Source organism: Podarcis tiliguerta, assembly GCF_965153285.1.
Source record: "Podarcis tiliguerta genome assembly, chromosome: 8".
Lineage (NCBI taxonomy): Eukaryota > Metazoa > Chordata > Lepidosauria > Squamata > Lacertidae > Podarcis > Podarcis tiliguerta.
Genome location: NC_139541.1, coordinates 37,238,039 through 37,265,488, shown reverse-complemented (window position 1 = coordinate 37,265,488; position 27,450 = coordinate 37,238,039). Strand labels below are relative to the sequence as shown.

Below are 27,450 nucleotides of genomic sequence, written 5' to 3'. Positions count from 1 at the left end.
GGCCAGCGAGGAGTAAAAACGGGCCTTCCGCAAGGGAAGTTTTGGAAACTTTTCTCCAGCCCTCGATGGGGAGTTCGCCTGGCGCGGGGCTTCCCGGAGGCTCCCCTCGCGCTGTGCTCCAGAGTGGCGCGCGCGTCGCCGGCACAGGAACCGTTTATTTGGATTCCGACGGCTTGTTTTTGTTTACACGCGCTCAGCTTTCACCCGGGACAAACGGAGCCGGCGGGTCGCGAGCCTTTGCGGGCAGAGACAGCGGAGCAAGCGAGAGTCCTGAGCGATAGCTTCCCTCCATCCCTTTCTTCTTGCAAGATTATTGCTGTCATTCCCCTCCCTCCTTTGCGAAAATCTGCCTCTCCATCCGTCCGGTTGGCCCGTCGTCGCGCTTTTTTGTTTTCGCTTTTTTGCTTTTGCTTTTCAGAAAAAAACAACCCAAAAACTTGGTACGCCGGTGCATTGATTGCGCTGCTCCTCCTTCCCAGAGCATCGTCGTCGCTTTTCAACCATGCGGGAGGAGATCCCAGCGACAGATCGCCGCGCAAGAGCTTGAGAGTTCCGACCATTTTGCAAAGCAGCTTCGGAGAATGTTTTGGCTCTGAGGTGGAGGAGGAGGCCTCGCTCAGCGGAGGAGATTGGAGGGGGCGGGCGGGGGGCAGCGATTTGGCCTTCCGAGAACAACGCGACTAGGCCATAGGGGGGCACATTTCCCCCTTTCTTCTTCGCCCTCCCTCTACTAGATCGGACTTTGTTGTCGTTTTTGGAGGGAGGGGAATTTTTTTGAAAAAACCGACGCCATGCAGGCCCGCTACTCCGTCTCGGACCCCAACGCCTTGGGAGTGGTCCCTTATCTGAGCGAGCAGAACTATTACCGGACGGCTGGGACTTACGGCAGCATGGCGGGCTCCATGGGGGTCTACCCGGGGCACCCCGACCAGTACGCGGCCGGTATGGGGCGCTCCTACGGGCCTTACCACCCTCACCAGCCCACGGCGCCCAAAGACTTGGTGAAGCCGCCCTACAGCTACATCGCTCTGATCACCATGGCGATCCAGAACGCGCCGGATAAGAAGATCACCTTGAACGGCATCTACCAGTTCATCATGGACCGCTTCCCTTTCTACCGGGAAAACAAGCAGGGCTGGCAAAACTCCATTCGCCACAACCTCTCGCTCAACGAGTGCTTCGTGAAGGTGCCTCGCGACGACAAGAAGCCGGGCAAAGGGAGCTACTGGACCCTCGATCCGGATTCTTACAATATGTTCGAGAACGGCAGCTTCCTCCGACGCCGCCGGCGCTTCAAGAAGAAAGACGTCTCCAAGGAGAAGGACGACACGCTCCGGGAAAGGCACCTCAAGGAGCCCCTGAAGGCCGCCGACGTCTCCAAGGACACGCCGCAGTCCAACAACGCCGGCGGCAACGCCTCCTTGTCCGCCTCTGCCCCGCCGCCGCCTTCTTCCTCGGCCGCCCCGTCTGAGAAGAAGATCGTCATCAAGAGCGAGGCTTCCTCGCCGGACCTGCCCATCATCACCAAGGTAGAGACCCTCAGCCCGGAGAGCGGCAGCGCCCTGCAGGACAGCCCGCGGAGCGTGGCGTCCACGCCGTCGGTGTCCACCGAGAGCTCGCTGCCGGGTGATCCCCACCACCCGGGCGCCGGCACCAACGGGCTGTCGGGGTTCAGCGTGGAGAACATCATGACTCTACGGACTTCGCCGCCGGGCGAGCTCAGCCCCGTCAGCAGGACGGCCGGCATGGTGTCCTCCTTGCCCCTCGGGTACGCCCAGGCGCAAGCCCCGTCCATCTACAGCCAGGCCTGTAGCCAGGGGGGCTTGGGGGAGGCCGGGGGCAGCTACCAATGCAGCATGCGCGCCATGAGCCTCTACACGGGCGAGAGGAACGCTCACCTGTGTGTGCCCACCACCTTGGAGGAAGCCGCCGCCTCCATCTCGGAGCAGCAGCAAAGCAACGGCGCCTCTTCGCCCCTCACCTCCATGAATCTGGCCTCGGGCGGGGGGCAGCAGCAGGAGGGGACCCTCACCCCCAGTCACCACCACCATCACCACCATCATCACCACCACGCTCTCCCTCACCACCAAGCCGGCGGCCAAGCAACGGCCGCCGCCGCCTCCTGGTACCTGAACCACACGTCGGAGATCAACCACCACCTGCCCAGCCACGCCTTCGGGGCGCAACAGCAGAACTTCTCCAACGTGCGGGAAATGTTCAACACTCACCGGCTGGGGCTAGAGACCTCGACAGCGCTGAGCGAGCAACAGGTGAGCACCAACTCCACCTGTCAGATCCCCTATAGAGCTGCGCCCTCCATATACCGCCACACCACCACCCCTTATTCCTATGACTGCACTAAGTATTGATTGAGCGACTCCTGGGAAACACAAACAAACAAACAAGGGAGGGGGTTTAAGTCAACCCTTCAGATTGCATAGAAGGAAATTAGCGCTGTGCTTTGTTTTTAAACGACCTCTTATTCAAACGAAAGACTGGGGCGAAAAAGTGACCCGCCCCACAAAATAGAACTTTACGAACCCTAAAATCCCTGTTTGGGGTGTGTGCGCGCGCGTGTGTGCGTGCGGGGGGGGGGTGTTCTTCAGTGCCTTCTTTCAATTCAAGTTAATTATACTTGGGGGAGTTGAGGAGGCATCTTTTTAACGAAAGTTAAATATATTAGTAAAGGACAGTGGCAAAACTTATTTTGTGAAAAGAAAAAAAGGACGGTGATCTCGGACAATGTTAACTTATAGAGAATCACCATTTCCACAACGACCATTTATAGGATTTTTTTTGAAAGGGAAAGAAATAATTATAGATACAGCTATATAAAAGTATACGTTTTGGTGTTGGGGGTTTTGGGGGGGATTTTTTTTTTTTTTTGGAGGGGAGTTTCTGTTTATTGCGTTGTAAATATGTGTGGAAATCAGGCTTAAGTGGAGAGCCATTATTAATATAATATTTAAAGTTGAGTTCACTGGATTATTCCTTTAAAAATTTCCCATGTTGCCCATTTTTTTCCATCTGTCAAATTAATGATCAGTAAACGTCTTCCTGTTTTCTTCGGGTGTTGTGAAAAAATACGCATCAAAAGTCCATTTTCCCTTTTAAAAGTGAATTACAAAAAAATGAATAATTTATTGTTGTTTCCCCTTGATGAACTGTTGTGGATGGGAAGTATTGGAAAACACACACATTTTTTGAAAGAGTAAAGTATCTGATACTTTCAGTAGAAAAACAGAGAGATAGAAAACAAGTGTGTGATTTTTTTTAAAAAATTGTAAAATAGATTTCCCACTCTGAACTGATCCTTTAAAAACCGACAAAATGCATTTAGGGAAAAACACATTCTCTTTGAATTCTCTGTCACGTTTGTTTTGTCTTATGTGGTCTTAATTGTTGTACTCATTCTTGGAAAAAAATAAATAAATCCGTGCTGTTTATTTCTCCTCAAAAAGTCTGCCGCATGTTTGTGTGAATTTCTGCAGTTTTCCTGCTTACAGCCCTCCTCCCCTTCCACTCTCCACCCTTCGAAAATATGATAAGAAAAACGAAGTGCAGGCCTGCAAGGCAGCTGAGGAAATGGGGAAAAAAATCGAGACCAGGGAGGTCTCTGAGAGGCGCGTCACTTGTGAATGGTCTTGACACGGGATCAGGACAAGAACGGCCCCAGGCAATGTAGGGTTAGCCTTCGAACTACAAGGAAGTTCAAAACCCGGTTTAAAGCTGCAATTCTAAACATGTTTCATGGAAAGTATCCCCCCGGATGCCTTGACTCTCGCGGTCCAGAGTTGCGCCAGGGTCACTTGTGGATAAGTGCGAAGCGGTCGGAACGAAAATCGCTGTCGCGCTTAGGAGCAATCCTAACGCTCTTTACCTGGGAGTAAGCCCCAATGAATTTTATGGGACTTCCTTTTGAGTAGTTAGGATCGCGCCGTTGGAGAGCTTTAGTGTAGCTCCTAATGAGGAATAATAATAATATTAATACTGTAATAATAATTAATAATAATAATAAGAAGAAGAACAAAAATCCCCTAGCAATCACGGGGTGGGGGGTGGGGGGAGTTCCCGCCACAGATGTAGTAAATCGGAGTGAAACCCATTCCCCAACAAGAGGAATGGGAACATTCTCTACCCCGATTCTTAAATCCACCGGCTTCCAGACAAAATAATATAGATTAAAAAAAAATTTAAAGCAGGCAATGTAACGCTTATTTTTTAAATGAAGCAGTTTAATTATGCTGTCCTACACTCTTTTTCATTCTCTTTGTCCCCCTTACTTTATTTTCGGGTAGATTATTTTCTATTCATTTACACCCCCCCCCCATTGCCTTTATTCCTGTTTGGGCTGGAAGACAAAAGAAAAAGAAAAGATTCTGGTTTCCTAAGTTGGTTCCGAAATCTTGATGTCCATCTGTAACAATAATAATAATAATAATAATAATAATAATAATGGCTTTTATTTCTAGGTGCTTAGATAAACGAACATTGTCATTGCTTGTGTTTTAAATGTGTCACACACAGGATAATGCTCAAGGGAGGTCACCTGGGTTTTGTTCTCCACGTCCCCCCTCCCCCCAAAAAGCTGCGCTACAACATTTTTCGAATTAACATCCCGATTCGAATTAATAGATTCGAAGTAGTGTCCCGACTGCGATACGACTTATCTGGTGGCAAGCAGCTGTACCGATTTAATACCTGAGTCTGATTTCCAAGGAAAGGCTGATCGAATAGGATCCCCTAGACCGCTTACTGGGAAGCAAGTCTCACTAAACAAACTGGGACCTGCTTCCCCAAAATGGGATCAAGGACTGCAGTCGTGCAAGCGAATCCCTCTGCAGCTCCGTAGCTTCCGCCTCGAAGGGAGAATCCCACGAAGTTCCATAGGACTTTCCTACCGCGTGCAAGGAATTGCGTCCTTAACCAAAATCTCTGTCTGCTCAATAGGAACTTCTTAAAGGTGGTTAGATTGGTAAGCTTCTCCCTGGAATCCCCATTTCCTTATACGCCTTGAGCACCACTGCTGTTTTATAATAATAATAATACTGTAATAATAATAATAATAATAATAATAATAGGCGTAGCCAGGATTTTTGTGGGGGGGGGGGGGAAGGAAGCCTTTTGTCGGGCGGGGCAGACCTCTTGTTGGGGGGGGGGCAGAACCTCAGCTATATATTTTTATTGATTTTCATTGATTGGGGGGCAGCTGCCCCTCCGTGCCCCTCCTTGGCTACGTCCATGATGATAATACTGGTACATATACTGGTACGTAATGTGTTTCTGAGCATGGATAAAGCGCTACTCTTTCCCGCTAGCCCGCAAGTATTTTGCAACAATGGCGAAGTGTCTGTGTTTGTGAAGGATAGGCTGGTAGTGAAGAAAGGCAATATACATTTGAGTCGCGGTGGGTCTCAGTTTATAAAGTAAATTATTATTTCTTAACCTTCAGGATTAAGAATCTATTACAGCACCTAGCGCTGGCCACATTTCAAATGGGGTGGTGGTGGTTAAAAATATGTTTAGGGTGGGGTGCTAGATACTGGAATCTCTTGTTTTCTCTTCTCTTTCCTTTTTTTAAAATAAAAAAATCTGTTTTTAAAAAACTGTTTCCCCTAGTTATTAGTAACCCCCTTTCCACGCAAAATCCAATATTTGGATGGATTTTCATTGATTTCAAGCCTTCTGTGGAAGAGAATAAAGGTGGACAGTTTGGGGCAGGTGGGGAAGAGCTATAGCAAAGAAATACATCTAAAGAATAAAAATACTGTATGGGAGGGAGGGGCAGGGTCTACCCCAGGATTAGGAATGTGTGACCCTCTAGATGGCTCCCATCAGCCCCAGCCAGTAGACTTAAAAGGGAAGATGGGAACTGTAGTAAAAAACAAGCAAGCAAGCAAGCAAGCAAGCAAGCAAGCAAGCAAGCAAGCAAGCAAGCAAGCAAGCAAAAAACATCTTCTGAAGGGCCAGTTTCTCCATCTCTAGTTATAAAGCCTCTTTTGATGGGATATGGCAACCTCTCTGCTTCTACCTGTAATAATGGGGACAGTCTACTGGTCTACCTTGCAGGGCTGTGTTGAGGACGGCTGAAGGAAATGCATGGCAGAACTAGGCATAGGGGAAGGCACTAGCTGGTTTTTGATGGGCAGCCCAGTGCCTGCAGATTGCGAGAATTCTCGCAAAGAATCTTGTCTGAGCCAAGCTAGGCATCTGTTATACTCTTAACCAAGAGTGTATGTTTAGGATCACAAGAGTACAGATTAGTTGTGCCTTTTTAGAGTTTCAAGCACAAAAGGAGCTTCATAGGTCCCTCTGGTGAGGTGTTGAGGAGCCTTTAGCGACTCGGTTATTTATGGACTGCAACTCCTATCATCCCTGACCATTGTCCACAATAGCTAGGGCTGATGGGAGCTGGAGTCAAACACTCCTGATCTAGTGCCTGGTTTTCACAGTGGCTGCCCAGATGCCTCTGGAAAGCCCACAAGCAGGACCTGAAAGGAAGAGACCTCTCCTGTGGTTTGCAACTGGTATTATATGGAGGGATACTTCCTTTATATGTGAAGGCTCCGTTTAGCTATCATGATGGAAAGCTATTGGCAGACCCTCTCCTCTTCCATGAAATTGGCCAATGCTGCTTTTAAAGCTGCCACCACATCTTGTGGCAGTGAATTCCATAGCACAGTCTGTAAAAGAGCATTTTCTTTTATACATCCCGCGTTGACATAATTAGATGGCCCCAGATTTGTGCATTGTAAGAGATAAAAACTGTGCTCTGTTGACTTCTACCATGTTTATAACCATGTTCCATGTCCTCGTTTAGTTGTCACTCTTCTCAAACTCTTCTCAAACCCCAAACCATTTTGCCTTTCCTTCTAGGGAAAGCCCGAAACCCATTTGGTTGCCATCTTCTGTGCTTTCCTCAGTTCTGTGGCACATCCTGTTCAGGCAAAGAGAGTACCGAATAGTCACTCTTACTTTGAAAATACAACACACATTAGTGGATCATGGAGTTTCTTTTAAACAACAAATCCAGACCCATCAAGATTAAATGTAGACTGTCCCTGATATATGGGGAGCATTTAAGGGAAAGTGCTATATAATTGCCAAGCTCTTAAAATCCCTGTATCTAGTCTATCCATTTGCCCATCTATCCACCAGTAAGATAGATTTACTACCTGCCTAAGCGTGTGTACACAGATATACTTTTGCTGAAGGAGAATTTCTCTCAAGTAAATGGCCACAGAATAGTGGGTCTCACAATTTTATCGAGATGGTAAACTTAAATTGGTTCAGAGAGGAGCTCAGTTTGTTAGGGAGGAGGGAATTTATAATAATCAAAGATGTACATTTAGGACACACATGTTAATATTTTCAGGGTATTTATTTTGGCCCAGGAATTGTACTTAGAGAATTGTTAAAAATCAAACATGGCCTTTTCTTTTAATAAACATGAATGTTTCAATTTATTAAATTGTTGTCTTATTTTCAAAATATTTTAGAGAGGTTTTGTCTATATGCCCATTTGTTTAAACCGAAGAACTTGGAACCAGTCAATTAAAATTCTGCATCTGGTCGGCATTCCCTGCTTTATTATAGGATCCAAAATGTTTACTATCTAGTCATACAGCAATCTAGTTGTAGCTCCTATTTTGGGGATAATTAGCACATTTATTTCTCATGGAGCCCTTTAGGATCATAGCAAAAGAAAGAGAGAATACTCTATCAGCTACCTACTGATATTCCTGATACCAGGACTTTGGGTGCAAGTCACATCCCAAAATTATAAAGAATTGTAATAATTGCAATAGGCTGCTCACTGTTTTCTCTCTTGAGGGTCCCCCTCTCAGTCTTCTTTTCAGGAACTCCTGAAAAAGCAGAACTTTTTTATTTTTTTAAAATACTGTTATACAACCATCCCTGCCTCAAATAACTGCTACAATTAAAGAATGAATAGTTCCTGGATTGCAAAGTCCCACTGATTGCAGCAGCAATGGGACTCAACTTCTTGCTTTCATCCTACCCTCTTCTATGTGTTTACTTCTGCCCTGCTCAATTTCATGTTTTAAACATTGGGTTATGGAGGTTCTGGGTTTAAAGCCAACATTGGCCTAAGAATTTTGCTCTTGTTGTTCAGCTGGAAACTTTGGCTGATTTCCCACGCTTGATGTGGGCCAGTGGCAATGGTGGTGGAGGAAGGAGGCCCACCCTTCAAATTAAATGAAAAAAGTGAGATGATTAGTTATGATTATTATTAACCGCTGAGCAGACCTAGCTTCAGTCAGGGATGGGGAAACCTGTGGCACTCCAGATGTTGATCGACTACAATTCCCATCAGCCCCAGATAGCATACTCAATGGTTAGGGATGAGGGAACTGCAGTCAAGAAACAGGAAGGACCACAGATTCTCCATCCTTGGTGTGTGGTAGGACAGTTCCAGCCCATCTCCCCCATCGAAGTCTGTTATGCTGCTTGCGGCCCCCGCTTTGCAGGATGTGAAATAAAGCAGATGGTACCTCTAAGCATGTGCAGACTGCTCCCCTCGAGTATTAGATAGATGTCATTCAGAGGAAATTCTCTGAGACAACTCCATGAATTTAAGGCAAGCTCCACAATCCATCACTCCCCAAAGTCTTGTACCTTGAAGACCGAAATTTAAAATAAGTTTGTTTGTGTACACAAACCCTCTTTGTCAGATGCATGAAGTGAAATCTTAGTTGGTGGATATATAAAGGATAGAATTGTCAGGTGGGAGTTGAATGCCAATGAGATGTGAAAATTAAAGTGCGAGTCAATAAGAAGGGAAATAAATAGCCCTGGAATATTGCTTGAAGTCAGCCAATTCTTTCTAGAGGAATTGTTGAATCCATTAGGGCTGATTTTCCCCTACCAAAGGAAGGACCTGATAATGGTTGATTTTACAATAGAGCAGCCAAGGGGTGACCTGGTGATCCCTGGACTTGACTGGATTTTTTTCTACTCCTAGCAAAGGAGGATTTTATAGCTTTCCCACAAATAGGGCATTCAGCAGTACACCGCTTTGGGTAATCATGGGACATACTATGTTGCACATGCAACTGAGTCAAAATCACTTGATTTTTCAATCCTTGGTGATTCACCTTTGCATGTGTGAACAGACTCTGTTCAGAAAGGTGATATTGGAGGTGACATGAACGTTTGATCTGTTATATGTGATCGGTGACGCTGGCTCAATTATATGCAATTTGATGCTGGTAATGGCTGGCTTTTTGTGCTGACGACTGTAATATATTTTACCACCTTATATACCTTTTCAAATTACCTTTCTTTCCCCTTAAACATACTTTTATCCTCTTCCCAACACCATCTTTGTTTCTTTGAAAAATGCAGAACTGTTATTGCTGAAATCTTATTTGAGGCAGTGGCATTGGATGTGTTCCTGCGCCAGGTTTCTAGAAGTATAAAAAGTTCAGGATTTTTTTTTTTGGGGGGGGGACACACACACTCCCAGTGGACATTCAAATTCATTTCTAATGAAAGAAGGCCTACTTTTGTTTTACTGTTGCTGATACCTAGATTTAAGTTTTAACTAGAATCAATTCAACAAAAAATGCAATGGTTTGGTGTTTCGGTTCAGTCTTAATTACTCTATTGCTTGGAGGTAAATCCCAGTGATTTCAATGCAATGTGCTTCCCATGATGGATGCTTAAGATTACAGCCTCCTTTTATCCCTGCCTACAAGAGATTTCATCCATATAAGCCTAAACTGCTGAAGTCTTTTTCCTTCCTTCTTTTTTTAAAGCAGTCCTCCAGTTCTTCTCTCCCTGCCTCCGAGTGACAAAAGCTTTCACCATTTACTTCCAGTTATTATTATTTTTTTCTCCTTGAAGGAGACAACTAAATTTAGATTTCAGTGACAGGAAAGCCAAATAATAATTTTAAATGTAAACCCCAGGTTTTAAAAGGGAACAAGATTTAAAATCTAAAACCAAGTTTTAAAAGGAAACACGGCCCCTATGCCTGAGGAAATGTTGGATATGTTCCGTGTCAACCTTAATTTTTCCTTAAAAGTGAGTCACTGGCCGTAGTATTATTGGACCAAGCCGGATTGCTGTAGCTGCATTTGGTCATATTTTTGTTCAGAAAGGAAGAAAATAAATCCTGGGAAACTTGGGGGTGAGCAGGCAAAGATAATAAAACCACCCAAACCGCTCTATCAACAGTATGGATATATCGTAGCTAGTTCAGTGTTCTGAACTACCATTAACAATGGTATTCATTATTGTTGTTGTTTAAATTTGTATACCGCCTTTCATCCTAAGATCACAGGGCGGCTCACAACATAAAAATACAACATAAGAACACAAAATACGTAAAACAAAAACAAACTAATAACTTTCTATAACCTCCCTTCCTACATTTTTTTTTAAATTAAAGAAGAGGCACAGTTGCTACTATGATAGCTAAATGAAACCTCCGCTTTCAGAAGAAACATACATTTGAATATCAGATTCTGTGCACAATCAGTGGGATGTTGAACTGGCTGCTGCTGGAAACAAACTGCATTAACTACTTAGCCTTCAACCGACGGGTTGGGAGTCCAGACCCACTGCCAGGTTGCGGCCTGATGTAAGATGGGTCGCAACAGCAATACAACCACTATAGAAATATACAGGAAAGAATTAAGCAACAGTGTGAAAAAGCTGAAGGCTTCTGCTTTAACTACATGGGACCTGGGGTTAGATCCAGCAGAATTCAGATTGTAAAAAGAACGGGCCCTCCCCTTCCACTCTACCTATCCCGTAGTCATCCTCTAGATAAATAGCTGGAATTGTGAGTGTGCAGGAAGTAGCCTGTCACCATGGGGTAGGGGGAGTACAATAATAGGATGGAGCTGTTTCTTCTACAAAGCTTACTATGGCTGTGTCCATTTCACAGATGGTCAAGCTCCTGCTTTCAGTTAGGCTCTGACTGCTAACAAAGGGAAGTTTACAAAATCTGGAGCTTTTTTGTTTAGACAAAAGGCAAGTAAGGAGACCGGCTAGTGATGAATAAATTTATGCATGGTTTAGATTAAGAGATCTTCCCCTACTCTCTCTCCCCAATATAATACTAGAACGTGGGGCCATGCAGTAAATCTGAATATTCAGGACAGGCAAAACGTGGTGTTTCTTCTAACAGAACATAGTCAAGTATGGAATTTGCTATAGCAAGATGCAGGGCTGGATGGTTTTAAAAAGAGGTTAGGCAGATTCATGGAGGAGAAGGCTGTACCTGATGGTTATATTCTGTCTCCAGTATCAGAGGCAGTATATACCACTGGGAATTGCAAGTGGGGAAAGTGCTGTTGCACTCGCCCAGGTCCTTCTTGAGAGTTTCCAATAAGCACCAGGTGGGCCACTGTGAGAGCAGGATACTGGGCTGGATGCACCTTTGAGCTGATCCAACGGGGCTCTTCTGATTCTCCTATGATGCTACCTGACATCTCTGCAGACCAAGCAGTTTTTTCCAAAACCTGACCAGGGCCTGCCTACTTAAGATGACAGGATGTGGGTCCTGCCCTCCTCACACTGGCGGAATGGCTGTAGGGAGACGAAGCCTTCCTTGAAGAACAATGGCTTGTTTGTTACTCCGGGGTCTATAAGACTCTGCCTCTCTGCCTCCTGCATGGACTTTGAATTTATTTTGGCCTCGCAGAGCCTGTGCAAGGGAATATCGAGAAATCCAAATGCCAAACTCACTTAGAACTTTAGACACGAGGAGCAGGGGGCGTAAGAAGTGTCTATCCCTCCCCCCCGCCACCCCATCCCAATTTAATCTGGCAAAGTATGTCCTGACAAACAATGGGAGCTTTTTTGTATCATGTGTCTCTTTCCAGTGCTGTCAGCCAAAGCAACAAACAACAGCGCTTCCTCCCTGTTACATGACAGAAGAGGGTTTTAACTGATTCTTTTAGAAATTCACCTGCTGTGAATTAAAGGAAGGGATAGAGCCAATGGGGGTTCCTTGATTGCTCACTTTTGGAAACATACGGGTCACCTGCTACAGGGCATTGCTGGGTCCTTTTTGCAAGCCAGTTTAAGAGCATAAGAAGCTGTCTTAGAGTCAGATACTTGGACTCTAGCCTGATCAGTACTGTCTACACAGACTGGTAGCAGCTCTCCAGGGTTCCCGACAGTGAATCTCTCTCAGTCATATATTGAGATGCTGGGAATTGAACCAGGGAACTTTTGAACTCTGGTCAAACCCTGCACCTCAGCATAATTGCCTGGCTGAAAAACTGAGCCTATGGCGGACTGGAGCTCAGAGACAGAAAACTTGCTTGTCATGCAGAAGGTCCCAGCTTCAGTTCCCAGCATCTCTGGTTAAAAAGGATCAGATTATAATCATTTAAAAATATGCTGGGAGTACAAAATGCAGAATAAAGCACATGACCATATGTGGTGGACATGTCGTTATGCACAAAAGTACTGGAAGATTATAATTAGAAGAATAACAAAAACATGGAAATGTGAAGTTCCCTTCGATCCAGTGCTGACATTGCTGAACAAAAAACACCCATCATAAAGAGACAACAAAATAAACATACATCCTGTCTGTTAACTAACTTCTTAAAAGCATCTTCAGTAGCTGCCTAAATAACAAGACTCTGGACACTTGTCTAATTTCAGCTGGGACCTTATTCCAGAGGGCTGGAGCTGTAACACTAAAAGCCCAGTTTCTAGTACAAACCAAGTGCACCTCCGGGACATGCAGTGCTGTCAGACCCATCTGTGGAGTGCAGTCTCTTAGGTAACCAGATCCCAAGTTCTTTAAGACTTTGAATGCTAAAAGCAGGTCAGGCCAGGCTGATCTTTCCTTGCTGGTGTTCTTCCTGAATAGCAATCAGTGGTCCTTTGGCTGATGGATGCGACCACAGTGTTCTGTCTTCCTTGCTTTTGCAAGTGACATTTGGAGCAGAATCTTCTTTCTGGCAAGGAAGCTCCTTGGATGGGTTCAGACTGAATGCACATTTAATCAATAGATTAATAGACTAAAAATCATAAGATTTAACATTGCTTTAACCAGGTTGTAGCTCCAGTTAGGGTAGCTAGTGGCCTGCTATTCTTATTCAGTACTTTATTCAGCAATCTATTAACATAATTACTGTTGTTATTACTACTGATAATAAACATGACTATTTACACAGCATTGTAGCCAGGAAAAAAATGCCTTTTGACAGCTTTCCTTCACAACCACCATGGGAGAAGCTTCACTAGTGCTTGCATTTTTACAAACTGTAGAAAACCGAGGCTGGGGGCATATGCCTTGCCTCAGTTTATGAGATTTGCACCCTGGTCCTGCAAATCCAGTGCTTGTTACTCCAGCAGCAACAATTATTTAATGGCAACTTCTTCAGTTGTTACAACCACAGAAACATTTATAGAGTAGTTTAGAATATTTTAAAGCAAGGCTGAGCAGAAAGGATCTTCTGGTCGACCTCAATAATTTGCAATAGATCACCAAGTGTTTCCGTTTCTTAATTGTCTAGGAATAGCAGCACCGAGGGCATGTTTCCTACCTAAATAAGGTTGCTGAAATGAAGAAAGCAGCAATTTTGGGTGTGAAAGGCCATGCACTCAACTCAGTCCTGATAAACAAATTCCTGGGGTTCAGAATGTGCTCAGAAGGACCCTCCCTTAAAAAAAATAAATCTAAATATATGTCTTTTGCACATGGTTCCCGTGTGCAGATATTGGATTTTTAGTAACAAACCAGCCCCAAAGCATATAAGATAAACTTGATGTCTGCCCACACCCTGCTCTAAAGTTCTTCACAGGCAGGTAAAGGGACCCCTGACCATTTAGGTCCAGTCGTGACCGACTCTGGGGTTGTGGCACTCATCTCGCTTTATTTGCCGAGGGAGCCGGCATACAGCTTCCGGGTCATATGGCTAGCATGACTAAGCCGCTTTTGGCAAACCAGAGCAGCTCACGGAAACACTGTTTACCTTCCCGCCAGAGTGGTACCTATTTATCTACTTGCACTTTTGGGTGTGCTTTCGAACTGTTAGGTTGCAGGAGCAATGGGAGCTCACCCCGTCACGGGGATTCAAACCGCCGACCTTCTGATCGGCAAGTCCTATGTTACTATTCACCCCCATATTGAAGGTGTGGGAGAGGACTGAGGCTGTGAGAAGCTGGTTTGCCTATTAAGTTTGTGGCTAAGGCAGTCTTTAAACCAGGGATTTTATAGCTCAGGTTTCTGAGCCACCAAGCTATATCAGCTCTCTCACAGAAGCAGTGTGGTGTAGCAGTTAAGGATGCCCATTGAGGAGGTTCAGCTGAGCTCCTCACTTTGCCATGAAAGCCACTGGGCAACATTGGACCAGTTACTTCCTCTGCTCTCTCCCTCCCTCTTTTTCTTCCACCTACCTCACAGGGTTGGTGTGAGGAGAAAAATGTCGGCTGCCTCGAGTTCCTTAAAGGGAAAGGTGCCAAATACATATGTACTAATTTCATGTTGATTTTATGATGATTAAAAGCCACATTAAAAAGACGATGGGCAAGATAATTTCTAGAGCATTTTTTGGAGGCTCAAAATTCCATACTATTTTATTTTGCTCGTACACTCCAGGTTCTTAGTATTGTTATTTATTTGTTTCATTTTTATACTCCCCACTTTCTCTCATGGGAGTTCAGAGAGATGAAATGACATCAAAACACAATCTATACATCATCTTTGAAAATACATTATTCAACACTAAATCCAAGTCCAGTCGTACCTTGGTTCTTGAACGCCTTGTGACTCAAAATTTTTGGCTCCCGAACGCCGCAACCCCAGAAGTAAGTGTTCCAGTGTGCGAACTTTTTTGGGCAGCCAAACGTCCGACGTGGCTTCCGTAGCTTCTGATTGAGTGCAGGAAGCTCCTGCAGCCAATTTGAAGCAGCGCCTTGGTTTCCGAAAGTTTTCAGAAGTCAAACGGACTTCCGGAATGGATTCTGTTTGAGAACCAAGGTACGACTGTAATGTCAACATTGCAATATACTGGGGGTGAGGTGGGGGGCTAGTAGTCCTCCAGATTTTGTTGGATTCCAATTGCTATCAGGGCCCGGCAGTATCAGAGGTGCCAACTTAAGAGCTGGTGGACTCGTAATCTGGTGGACCGGGTTCGCTTCCCCGCTCCTCCACATGCAGCTGCTGGGTGACCTTCGGCTAGTCACACTTCTCTGAAGTCTCTCAGCCTCACTCACCTCACAGAGTGTTTGTTGTGGGGGAGGAAGGGAAAGGAGAATGTTAGTCGCTTTGAGACTCCTTCAGGTAGTGATAAAGCGGGATATCAAATCCAAACTCCTCCGCCTCCTCCACCTCCTCTTCTTCTTCTAAGCCCCACCCCACACAATCCATCACATGATGCAGTGCACTCACACCATTTGAATGGCAATGCCCAGCAACTTTGGGGGGCATGTCCTCCTCAAACATTTTAGGGGGGCAGTGAGGCCTTGATCCCCTAGAAGTTGGCTCCTTTGGCCAGTAGTCAGGGATGATGGGACTTGTAGTTCAGCACAACATCTGGAGGGCAAAAGGTTAGCAACTCATGCCACAGACATTTGTGTTTCAAAAGCCTGTAAGAGCAAACATGTCTTTAGCCCACAAATAATTGTGAACAATGTAGGAAGCAGGTGCACTTCTCCAGGGAGGCAGTTCCAGAAATGGTGCCACCACAGAGAAGGACCTGTCCCAAGCCATACTCACTGGCTGTGCTGCGAAGAGGACTTTGCTGCAGATCTCAAAGCACTGGCAGGCTGGAATTGGGGGAGGTGAACCTGCAAGTACTTGGTTCCTGTGCCATTTAGGGCTTTGTACAGGAGCACTACAATCTTGAATTATCGCTGATTATGATATGATAGTAATATTTTAATTGATTACATAAGATTCATATACCATTTGTTTTTTTAATTAAAAAACCTCTCAAAGCCATCTGCTTTTTTTTTTAATTAACAGGAAAAACTGTTCTAGCATGTGAGGGGGCCAGCTTAATTAAATTGTATGATTTGACATTTGAATAACTGGCATAAAAATTGTATTAATTGGACACAATTGGTATTGTCATTTATGAGGCTGCTACTGGAACGATATTGGGAAAAAAAATTAAACAACAATAATAATTCAATTAATTCAGTTAATGAGAAGCACAGTGTTTCTCGAACTCTTGCTAGCTGGAAATAAAAGGTATTGGAGCAATGAAATTCATTATACCCTTCTTTGTAATTAAGACTACCTATCTGTGCACCCCCACTATAGAATTATCCTTGTCTCTGGGAGAAACTGAATGGAAAGTGGTAAGGCTGTATTCCTGGCAGAGGACAGCAGGCTGCTCTAGGGGAAGTTTCTTTGGGCTCTCCAGGGGTGGCAACTTGAATAAACTATTGGGGGTAAGCCCCGCCCCACATAATCGATCACATGACACGGTACAAACACAATTTGAATGGCAATGCTCATCAACTTAGGGGGTGACTGATTTTTTCAAATATTTTATGGGGAGGGGGGCAGGCGAAGACCCCTCAGCGAGTTGGCTGCTATGGGGCTCTCCAAAACATTTCTATTCAGTAAGTGAAGTGGAAGGGCATCTGCTTTGCATGCAGACGTTTTGGGGTTCAATCTCCCGCTGCTTGAATCCTAATAGTCAGGCTCTCTGTATAGGCCAGTGAGCTAGATGGACCAGTGCTTTGACTCAGTAAAACTTTAATGTCCAACTCCATTCAACTCACAACCCCCCCTTCCAGGTATCAGCCAGAGGGCAGGGCAAAACTAGGCTTTATTTCACCCGGGTCAAAGATTCAGCTTGGCATCCCTCCACTCACATCTGCGGACATACCCACACAGACTGGGAGCCTCAATGACAAGCATTGGGACCCCCCGGAGGCTCTACCCGCAGCAAAAAACCTGGCTAGCCCCTACCCCGTAACTATTTCCCATATCGTCGTCTACCCGTGGGCGTAGCCAAGGGGGGGCAGCCGCCCCCCTAGATCCACAAGTATTATTGGAAAGCATTGAAAGTACTCAATTATCTAAGGTTTTGCCCCCCCCCAGCAGAAGCCCCTCCCCCCCATTTAAGGGTGTTACCCCTGATTTCCCAAGAAAAGCTCACAACTTTGGCTGACTACGCCCATGCGTCTACCTGATCCTTTCTTAACTGGATATACCAGGGATTTAACCGGGGAACTTTTGCGTGCAAAGCAAGTGACTGACCGTCGAGCGACGACCTTTTCCTATTTCTCTGCCCGCTGATCATTTCCAAGGAATGAAGCCGGCTTCAGTGGAAGCTTGGGAAACCCTCTGTGCTCCTAAGTGCGGTGGCTGCTACTGATGCTCAAAGGGAAAGCTCTTTGCATATGCTCAGAAACCATTTATCCACGTCTTTCTTCTTCTTCTTCTTTTTTTAAAATGTAAGTTCCATCTCTCTCCAGCCACGAGGCGTTCTAGTCAATTTCATTCATTTTCGGCAATGGAGAAGAGACATTAAATTAGCCAATCACAAGCTCGGGGGCCTTTGATTGGTGGCCTGAGTGTCTCTAGTGTGTTACCGTATTTCTCCTCATTCTAGGGAACTGCCGCATCCCGCCCCCCCCCCTTTTAAGTGTCCCATCCATCCCACCCTTACAAACGTGGCCAGCGTCATTTCTCTCTGGAGTCGCGTGCAAACCTGCTCCTAAATCCGACTATCCTGCGCTCTAAAGGAGTATTATTTATTACGATCCTTTTTAAAACATCCCACCACCCTTTTGTCGCGGAGAGAGCGCGGATATTCCAGCCGTCTTTCCCACGAAAGGGTTAGGCAGAGAAAAAAAGGAGAGATGGGACTTCACTTCGGTTTCCCCGCGATCTGAGCTCCGGAGCCAGAACCACCCGGAACTTTGATCTGCTTTCACTTTTATGATCCGAATGGATGCTCAGTGGGGAGCGGACGGGGATACGTCGAACGACTGGCTACTGAGTCAAGATTCTATTTTCATCAACCTCGCCCCGCGCCCTGGCTGTCCATTGCAGAGATGCTCTTCGGTCCTCAATCATGGAAACCCCACCGAAATCATTAAGTGGACTTAATTGCTTAATATGTTCAGGAATAGGGATCTGGTGGCTTCAGGAAGACTGAAGAGGAGGCAGCCGCACCCATTCGATCCACTCTTTCCCTCCTGGTTTTTAATTTTGGCATTCTTTCCTCAAAAAGTAATCCCATTTATTTTAACAGAATTTATTTCCGGGTAAGTGTGCTTGGCATTGCGGGTGGAATGTTTTTCTTCTCCCTTTTTTTCTTCCATGAATTTGGATTTTAAAACCACGTGTTTCCCCTCTGCACGTTCAAGCTCTGCAATGGGCATATTACATTATGGATGTATGTTTACCTGTGTTCTTAATAGGTATTATTTATTTCATCCCCATCTAGTAGTCATTCTGTTTTTATTTATTTAATAAAGCACAAGGGGTTTTGACTTGCACTCAGCTTTTGATGTTCACTTCTTTCGCCCTGCTTTCAAAGCAGCCCTCTCAAGCTTAAAACTATTTCAGTAATGATGCAAGTAAATGGATTAGCAAATATAAGAGCTTTGCATCATACCTAAACCATAATGAATACTCAAATATTAAATGTGCTGCCGCTGCGCTCTCTCTCTCTCTCTCTCTCTCTGTGGCTGCAATCCTATGCAAAGATCTTTGGGAGTAAATACCATTGATAGCACATCAGCTGGGGAGTAAAACCCATTGAAATTAATGGGTTTTCTTCTAAGTAAATGTGCATAGGACTGGGCTGATAAACATATCATTAAGTTCCTGAACACACAGTCTCAAGTGTGTGTGTGTGTGTGTGTGTGTGTGTGTGTGTGTGTGTATCTCATGAACACACATTTTCTGTTTCTCAAATGATAGGAAAACTAAATACATTTATATACTTTGTCAAAAAACTACAGGGTGGTTTACAAATAGAATACAAATGTCAATACATTACATAACATAAAACATAACATAACAACATAACATAACATAACCCAGCAAAACATAACATAGCATCTAGACAAGATAAAAATCAAAACAGTTATGTAGATACAATTATAATAATGTGGAATGCATAATAAAATGCAGATTCTTGTAACAGCAGCAGCATAAAAAATAAAAGAGGGAAAAATCAGCAGCAGAGTATCTAAAATGCAAAAACTGTGAACTGATACAGAATCTCCTCCCTATCCAAAGCTAGCTCTTAATCCTGGCCTCCAAAGAAAATGACAGGCCCTCCCAGCTCTCATCTGTGACCTTTTCTTTCCTCTACCTTTGCCCTTCCCTTTTTGGTTTGCCCCCATAAATATTTCTGCAAATGCTGGAGTTCTTCCAAGCTTTCTGATACTTCCTTTATATGGATGGTGCCATTTGGGCGTATAAAGTTCTGCACTTTGATATTTTTTACACGCACACATTGAATTTACTTATTGCATTTATAGCACACCTATTTTTCCAAGGAGCTCAAGGTGGCATACATGGTCCTCCTCCTTCTCAACCAGTCCCCAAAACAACTCTGTGCAGCAGGTTAGGCACAGTGATGGATTGACGTTATGTCACCCTGTGAGCTCCTTGGCTGAGTGTGGATTTGAACCCTGGTCCGACCTAGACCAACACTCCATCTACATCATAGCTAGCAGTCACTGATAGAGCTCTCTTCTCTAAATTTATCCACTTCCAATTGAAAGCCATCTAAGGTAGTGACCATCCACACATTGTGGAGCAACCAGTTCCAGAATTTTGTTGGACCAGTAGACTAATAGTCTACAAGGAACCCTCCAACTCATAAGAAGTCCAACCTTTTTGGAGCAGGCAAGTGGCCCATCTAGTCCAGCATCCTGTCCTTACAGTAGCCAAGCAGATGTTTATGGGATGCCCACAAACAGGATCTGAGCGCAAGAGCATTCTCTGCTCTTGGGATTCTTAGCAACTGGTATTCAGAAGCACACTGCCTCCCACAGTGGAGGTAGACATCTATGATTCTATAACCCTGATTTCTAGCACTGAGAAGGAAAAACAAAATCTTTCCACATTCATTTTCTCCACATTATTCACCTCAGCTATAGCTTCCCACCCTCACTTCACCCCACGCAGAACTCAGGCTGAAAAATACCGCCCCCATCCACCCTGATATAAAAGGCAGTACAATTCTGGGAGATTCATTTTCAGTAATAAATCCCTAGCATAGTACTTGCCTTTTCATAGTTGCCACATGCTGCTCTTATATATGGAGGTTCCATTTTGATATCATGGCTAAGTCACTGATACATCCCCCACCAAACCACCTAGATTTGCTTAACCCCACTTGTAGTGATTTATGTATAAGAACATATGAACATATCTTGATTCAAGGCAAAGAGTGAAGACCTCTGCCCAACACTGAAGTGCGGCCCCTCATCTCTGAAAATATCTTCAACCAGTCTCCTCTCCCCCAGCTCAGACTGTGTGATTTAGCTGTGTGATTTTGCCCGTGCACTCTCAATCAAGCCGATTTCCAAAGTGATAGGAACTAGTAACTTGATATTTTTTTTTGGAAAATGGAAACAGAGGGTTCACAGGGTGCTAAATTTTGTCCTTATCTGAGTTGCAGGAAAGTGGGGTGGAGCTTGTGGGACAGAAAAGGGGAGGGCATAAGGAAGCAAAGTTTGTGTGTGTGTGTGTGTGTGTGTGCGCGCGTGCGTGTGGGGGCTCCTCTATTTTGCCATACTTACTCTGCCCCCACACATACCTTTTTTTCTGAATTGCAACCACCTTCGATGCAACCCATGACGCCAGTAAATAAAAATAGAGATAAATATCAAGCCCACTGAACGTTTACACAAAACCCAAGCATCCCAAATGCCTAATGTAAGCACCAAGCAGCTGTGTGCACTTCTAAAGTTGTTATAAATCCCTTTCTTTGTTATAAACAGGAAAGTACATAATATAAAGCAACAGGCCTGAGCACACGGAGACTCAGGCTCCCCTGGGACTTTGCCAAGTATTCCCCTGTTCATGACGTTTTGGGGATTGCCATTTCAGTGTGACCTCAAAACAGAGGTCATAAAATCATAACCAAAATGGAATAACCTAAGCCAAACCCAGTGGGGTCTTGGAGATAGGGAAATACAAAATTGATTGGTGGTGGTGGTGGGAGATCAGGCCCTCAAATTGGGGGCTAGTCAACTCCAGAGTATGGCTTCCTAACACATCCTTTTCTTTATAGAACCTGAAGCACACTAGCACATTGGAAGGTTATGTTCCTGAACTTGTACATGTTCTGATCGGTTATATTGTTCTTTTCCAGAGCACCCATGTAAATTGGCCTGCTTTCCTTCTTCAGAGCAAATAAAGGATATTGAAAAGATACTCTTGAGATGATGTGTGTGTTTTAACAAGTTGTGCTGAAAGATTTATAATTATGCATTCAAACAGAAACCCATGTTTATGGATTTGCTCCAGCACTGATGTTCTTTGCCCACAAACAAAATGGTACTGGTTCTTTCTAGGTTTGCTTTTGTGGTGGTGGGGTGTGGCAGGGGCTTGGACGTGGCAAGGGTTCCACCCCAAATGGCCCCAACTCCTCCTAATCGCTTTGGTTTGAACTTGCTTGCCCACTGTCCAGTGGTGGTTGGTACTGGACATTGGGACTGATAGGGCAGAGGATGGGGAGAGCCAATGAGAGGAGAAGCTAATTCTTTCTAGTCCCCCCACCATCTTCTTCTCTCTGCTGAGTTCTGCATGGGCAATGCAGAGACTGAAGAAGAAGCTGACAGCCAGTGCTGGTTGCTTGAAGGCAGACAGGTGATACCTGGTAGAAGTTGGTGGAGCAATGTCCCATTGACTGTAATAGTCCATTCTCCACTGCCTCTGTCTCTGGGTCTAATGCACATCACTACCTCAGAGGGAGAGGGCAAGGCTGCTGAAGGCTGCTGTTCCATGCTCCTGTCACTACTCACACACCAGGAAAGGATAGGTTAGCAACAGCAAACAGTAGGCAGCTCTGGGAATTGGCAGTGCCCTCCCCACTCTGTTGGAGTGAGGGTTTCAGCAGCAGGCTGTCAATGCTTACCCAAGGCAGCCCTGCCACATGCATAAAATCCTGTTCTTCTCATGATCTTTGAGCCACCTCCCCATGCTGCTTCATGTGAGGGTTCAAATACATTGCAGGCTCACATCTCAAGACAAATCAGGAGAGACTATCTGAAGAAGTGTGCATGCACACAAAAGCTCATACCAATAACAAACTTAGTTGGTCTCTAAGGTGCTACTGGAAGGAATTTTTTTTAAAAATTGTTTCTTTATTGTCAGTTTGTGGTGGTTGGTCACCATGGACAACAGGGAGTGTTGCAGAACCAACACACAGAACTGTGGCCTTCCAGATGTTGTTGGACTTCAACTCCCATCAGCCTCAGACAGCAAGGCGAATGGAGGATGGGAGCCATAGGAGCCAACTTCTAGAGGCCGTGGGGGCTTTGACCCCCACAATAAAATATTTGAGAGGGCAGCCCCCCACAAAGTTGATGCACATTCCCATTCAAATGGTGTGTGCGCATTGCGTCATGTGATCCATTAAGGGGGGGATTACCTCCCCCCCACAATATTTTATGATGGGAGCCATGGAGGATAGGAGTCCAGCAACATCTGGAGGGCCGCAGGTTCCCCATCTGTGAGCTACCAGAATGAACATTTTGTTTAAAACAAGTTTATTTTCATGCTTTTATTTCCTACATTTGCAATGTTTACAGCTGACACAATCCAGATGCCAGCCTGTTTTCACACTAGGAAGTAAAAGAAGAAGAAACCCTAGAAAAAAGGGAGAAGTGTTGTGGTGCCTTTCTCTCTTGTGTTCTTTGCAACACGTGTGAATGCTGCCAGTGCAAGGTTGAGCGTGGGAGAGAAATTGCACACTCACAAGCACTCGTACACCACACAGGTTTTATATTGGTACTGACAGGCTGATTTAAGGAAAAGCAGACACAAGAGGCAGCCTGGTTTTTCTTTTTTTTCTTTTTTACAAGGCTTCAATTGGCTTAGTTTTAAATCATCTCCGGATGTCAATGTAACCTATTGGCTGAGATGCAACACACACATGAGATTGTTCTGCTGAGTTCTCTCCAGGGGTGGATGGACCTGCCAAGAGGCAGATGGTCGGGGGGGGGGGGGAATCATGAAAGGACAGCAAATGGTCAAGTTCTTTACTTTCTCTAGTCCCCATGCTGGGTTTCTGCCACAGGCACCAAAACGTTCAACGCCATCACATGTCATCTCTTGTATTAACTGCAGTTGCACATAGGATAAGTTGTGGGAGAGGGGCTTAGGCATCAGTGATGGCTGGTGCCTGTTGCAACTGGTGGGGCAGAAGACAAAGAGACCAGCAGAAGGGGGAGCCAGAGCCAATCACAGGTGGAACCAACTAATTTTAGTTTTGCCATCATCGCTGCTGATCTCCATAAGGGACAACACTGAGAGTAAGTAGGAAGCTGATAGCCTAGACTGGTTGTAAAGAAGCAGGAAGTGAGGTTGTAGCTAAGGGCAGACCAAGATTGGTGGGGCAGTGCCCCATGTGCCCTAATATGAACCAGCCTCCATTGTCAAGCATCTTTATTGGGGTCACTTATAGCAGGGGAAAGAATATGGCATGATAGAGGCTTTGGTCCTTTGTGTACATACTCATTCTCTTCTTCCCAAATAAAATTTGGGAAGTTTTTCCAAGCACTCTCAGACCTGGGAGAATTAATTGGTATACAATCTGATTGATATACAGGGCAAGCATAAATGAGCCCCGAGGCTGCAATACAAGCACAGTTATTTGGGAGTAAGCCCCTCTGAATTCAGTGGAACCCCCCCCCCAATAAATATGCGTAGGGCTGGGTTTTAGAGGGAGGGAGGCACGTGAAACAACATTTAAAGAATTATTCATGTTGTGTGGAAAGAGGGCCATAGAATCGTTTTTCTCCCTTTCTTATTTCACAAGATTTATATACTGCTTGATTGTAGTAAAACCTCAAAGCAGTTTACAAAAAGAGTAACTCCAGAACTGGGGTTGTTCAGTGGCACTGACTACAGGACAAAAGAAAGTCCATCTTCACAAACCAGGCAGAATTAAGCTATGGATTCATTCAGCAGATGTGCTGCTGCTGGCTACCAGCATAGATTCTTCAAAGGGACATCTCATTAGACCAATTATTGGATTGGAAGAAATCCATATTCCAATGACTCAGAATAAATTGGCGCGGGGGGAGGGGGTTGCCTTTACACCCTGCTTGTGAGTTTCTTCTCAAAAACGCATCTAGCAACCCACTGCTGAAACAGAAAGCTGTTCTGGCCTGATCCAGATGGGCTGGGGTGGGCAACCTGTGGTTCTCCAGATACTGATGGATGCCAGTTCCTACAATCTTTGACCATGCTGGCTGAAAATGACTGGGAGGCACTGGGAGTCCAGTGAGATAAGAAGATAGTAAGAGCCCTGCTGAATCGGTTGCCAGGCCCATCCAGTCCAGCAAGCTGCTCCAACAGTGATAGCAGATGTCTCTGGAAAGCCCAGATGTGGTAGACAAGCACAATGGGTTTCTTCTGCTCCTGATCTGCAGAACCTGATGCTCAGAGGTACACGAGATGCAACATGCAGCCACCAAGACTAGTAGCCATTGATTGCTTCTCCCATGCATTTGTCTCTCTTTTAAAGCGCCCTGGAGCTTCCCACCATTACCTTGGAGTCTCCAATTCCACAACTATTTCTTTCCTAAAATCTCCCAACATCTGGAGGACTACAGCACATATAGCCCTGTCCTTGCAGTAGGGTAGGGATGGGGAATCTGTGGCCCTCCAGATGCTGCTGATTACAATTCCCATTATCTCTAACTGTTGGCCATGCTGGCTGGGGCTGATGGGAGTTGGAGTTCCAACAACATTTGAAGGGCCACAGATAGGAGTTTAGTATAGGGATAGAGAAAGCGACCTTCTACTGAGTCAGTCCATTGGTCCACCGAGTCCAGTATTGTCTACACTGAGCTCCCTGAAGATGCCGGGGCCTGAACCTGGGACCTTCTGCATGCAGACCAGATGCTCTCCCACTGAAATATAGCAAGAAGGTACAGGAAGCTACCTTATACAGAGTCAAATTGTTGGTCCATCTAGCCCAGTGTTGTCTACACTGACTGGCAGCGGTTCTCCAGCAATTCTGGCAGGGGATATCCCAGCCCTACCTGGGGATGCCGCAGATTGAACCTGGGACCTTCTGCATGCAGAGCACATGCTCTGCCACTGAGCCACGGCCCTTCCCCATCCCCGGAATGGAAAGAGAGCCAGAAAGCCAGGCTAACGAGCTCCCCGCTGGCTCCCCGTCTTTTCCCTTCTAAGCTGCAGCAGCGAATAAGATCTCTTGCTTTTGTGTGTGCTTCCAGGGGTTGGGGTGGGTGGGAGGAAGGAGCGGGGTGGGGTGGGGGTGGGTGGACGTGAGATTTCAAACATCAGATCAGTGCGTTTATATATTGGGTGCCCGGAAATTTTTCCAAATAAACACAGCTTGATTCGTCTTGGGTGGGCAGACTTATCAACAGACTAATGCTATAAACAAATGAAGGGAGCGCGGGGGAGACCCATTGGCTGGTACGGCCGAGCCACGTGGAACGGCTGCAGTCGCCGCGCAGAGTTCTAATTAATTGTGGGTGGGCCGAGGGCGCACAAACGGCTGTTTATCGGAGACAATTTATTTTCCAGCGCTAAGTCAACATATAATCGCAAACTTACAACAATTATTTCACATTTCCTCCCGCCCCCCCTTCTTCTTCTCCTTCTCTCTCCCCCATCCACCCCCCTTGGGGGAAAAAAAGCGCTATGAAGCAGCGACAGGAGGGGAAGAGCCCAAAGCGAGGCGAGCAGGGACGGGCGCCACCACGATCCTCGCAGCGCAGGCAGATCTGGGGGAGTCCTAGAGGGAGCCCCACTTTCCCTTAGCCCTGGCAAGCCCGAGTCACTTCGGATCTGCCATGAGCCAGCTGTACAGAGGCTCCCTCCCCGCTGCCCTGGGCAGCTCCCCCATGGTATACCTGTACGGGACAGAGCGGGGAGGGCTCCCCGGGGCTCTGGGCTTCGCCTCGGCGGGGGTGCTGTCGCGGCAGGAGCCTCCGCAGAAGCCTCCGTACAGCTACATCGCGCTGATCGCCATGGCGATCAAGGAAGCGCCCGAGCAGAAGGTGACGCTCAACGGGATCTACCAGTTCATCATGGAGAGATTCCCGTTCTACCACGACAACAAGCAGGGCTGGCAGAACTCCATCCGGCACAACCTCTCGCTCAACGACTGCTTCGTCAAGGTCCCCCGGGAGAAGGGGCGGCCGGGCAAAGGGAGCTACTGGACGCTGGACCCCCGGTGCCTCGACATGTTCGAGCACGGGAACTACCGGCGGAGGAAGAGGAAGCCCAAAGCAGCGGGGAGCGCCGTCGGTGGAGAGGATGCCGAGGGGATGGAGAGGGACGGAGAAGCCTCTTCTGGTGGTGGTGCAGAGGCGCCTGAGGAGCAAAGCAAGAGGCCTCGGGAGAGCCACCGCCATTACCATCACCACCACCACCACCTCCTCACCACTAACTCCGCCGTCGAGGAAGACTTGGCGCCAACTTTGGGCAAGGATGAAGACTCCAGGGTCAGGCTGGACCTCGCGAAGGGAGGAGAGAAAGGAGGAGGGAACGGCCCTGGATCAGGCCCAAGCGGACTCCGCCATCACCTCCAGGTGACCCCGTCCGGATGCGCGACTATTAGGAGCCACTCGGCGCGCCCCGAGTCTTCCCTGAAGGATCACGCGCTCGTCGAGGGAGAGGGCGCCTTGGAGCATGCTGGGGCGAGGCTCCCCCAGGAACCGGCACCTTCAGGCGCACCCGCAGCCAACCCGGCGGATCCCGACGCCCCGAGGAGTTCCGCTAAGCCTCAGAGCTTCAGCATAGACAGCATCCTCTCCAAGAAAGCCCTCCACAGGCCGGCCAAAGGCATCTCCAAACTGGACGGCCTCGCCGGCGATTGCCTCCTCGCCGGCGCCGAGACGCGCACGGCTTTCAACGCTTCGCTGGTGCTAGATTCCCAGATTCAAGGGAGATTTTACCAGCTGGGAATCCCTTTCCTGTCTTACGTGCCTCTCCGCTTCCCTGAGACGGTGTTTCACTTCCAGTAAACCCGCCCTCGACGGCCGCTCGCTTCTGAGTCGGTTCCGAAGACGCTGCAAACCAAGGAGACGTCGGACAGGTGGGTGGCTCGGTATGACTGCCGAGGGAGACTGGGATGGGATTCTCACATGCAGTGTCTAACCCGGGTCAGCCCTCTCAAGTCTTCCTCCCCACCCTCCAAAAAACAGCGGAAATCGTCTGTCTTGATCTTTGGAATGTAAACGCCTGTTACGGTACTCCTTTACTTCGAAGTCAGCTCAGCTGATTGCTTTCACTTCGAGCCATTTTCACTTTCGAGCTCGAAG

The 27,450-nt window shown here is 46.4% G+C and overlaps 2 protein-coding genes and 1 long non-coding RNA gene across 4 annotated transcripts; 2 read left to right on the top strand and 1 right to left on the bottom strand.

Moving 5' to 3' along the window:
• The first annotated feature begins 26 nt into the window (after positions 1-26).
• On the top strand, positions 27-26,066 carry FOXC2 (forkhead box C2). Of its 2 annotated transcripts, none has more exons than XM_083454563.1 (2): positions 27-2,270; positions 25,822-26,066. In XM_083454563.1, exons 1-2 carry the CDS (start codon positions 792-794, stop codon positions 25,921-25,923), a joined length of 1,581 nt encoding a protein of 526 aa, XP_083310689.1. In that variant the 5' UTR covers positions 27-791; the 3' UTR covers positions 25,924-26,066. The 2 variants fall into 2 exon arrangements, with proteins under 2 accessions (XP_083310689.1, XP_083310690.1); XM_083454564.1 differs by lacking the exon at positions 25,822-26,066 and adding an exon at positions 5,319-5,434.
• LOC310682833 lies at positions 6,341-11,376 on the bottom strand. Its single transcript, XR_014514194.1, has 3 exons — positions 10,475-11,376; positions 7,818-7,865; positions 6,341-6,937 (listed from the first exon to the last, which is right to left on the bottom strand). It is a non-coding gene; the product is annotated as an uncharacterized lncRNA (long non-coding RNA).
• Positions 25,978-27,153, top strand: FOXL1 (forkhead box L1; the record flags this gene model as incomplete). Its single annotated transcript, XM_083453456.1, has 2 exons — positions 25,978-26,631; positions 26,719-27,153. 2 exons carry the CDS (start codon positions 25,978-25,980, stop codon positions 27,151-27,153), a joined length of 1,089 nt encoding a protein of 362 aa, XP_083309582.1.
• Positions 27,154-27,450: the final 297 nt, after the last annotated feature.

Excerpts from the sequence above, each read along its gene's own strand:
- FOXC2 (XM_083454563.1), top strand. The coding sequence starts at position 792 with ATGCAGGCCCGCTACTCCGTCTCGGACCCCAACGCCTTGGGAGTGGTC. Across the intron at positions 2,271-25,821 it reads CAGCGCTGAGCGAGCAACAG|CGCTATGAAGCAGCGACAGG; the intron begins GTGAGCACCAAC and ends GGGGAAAAAAAG.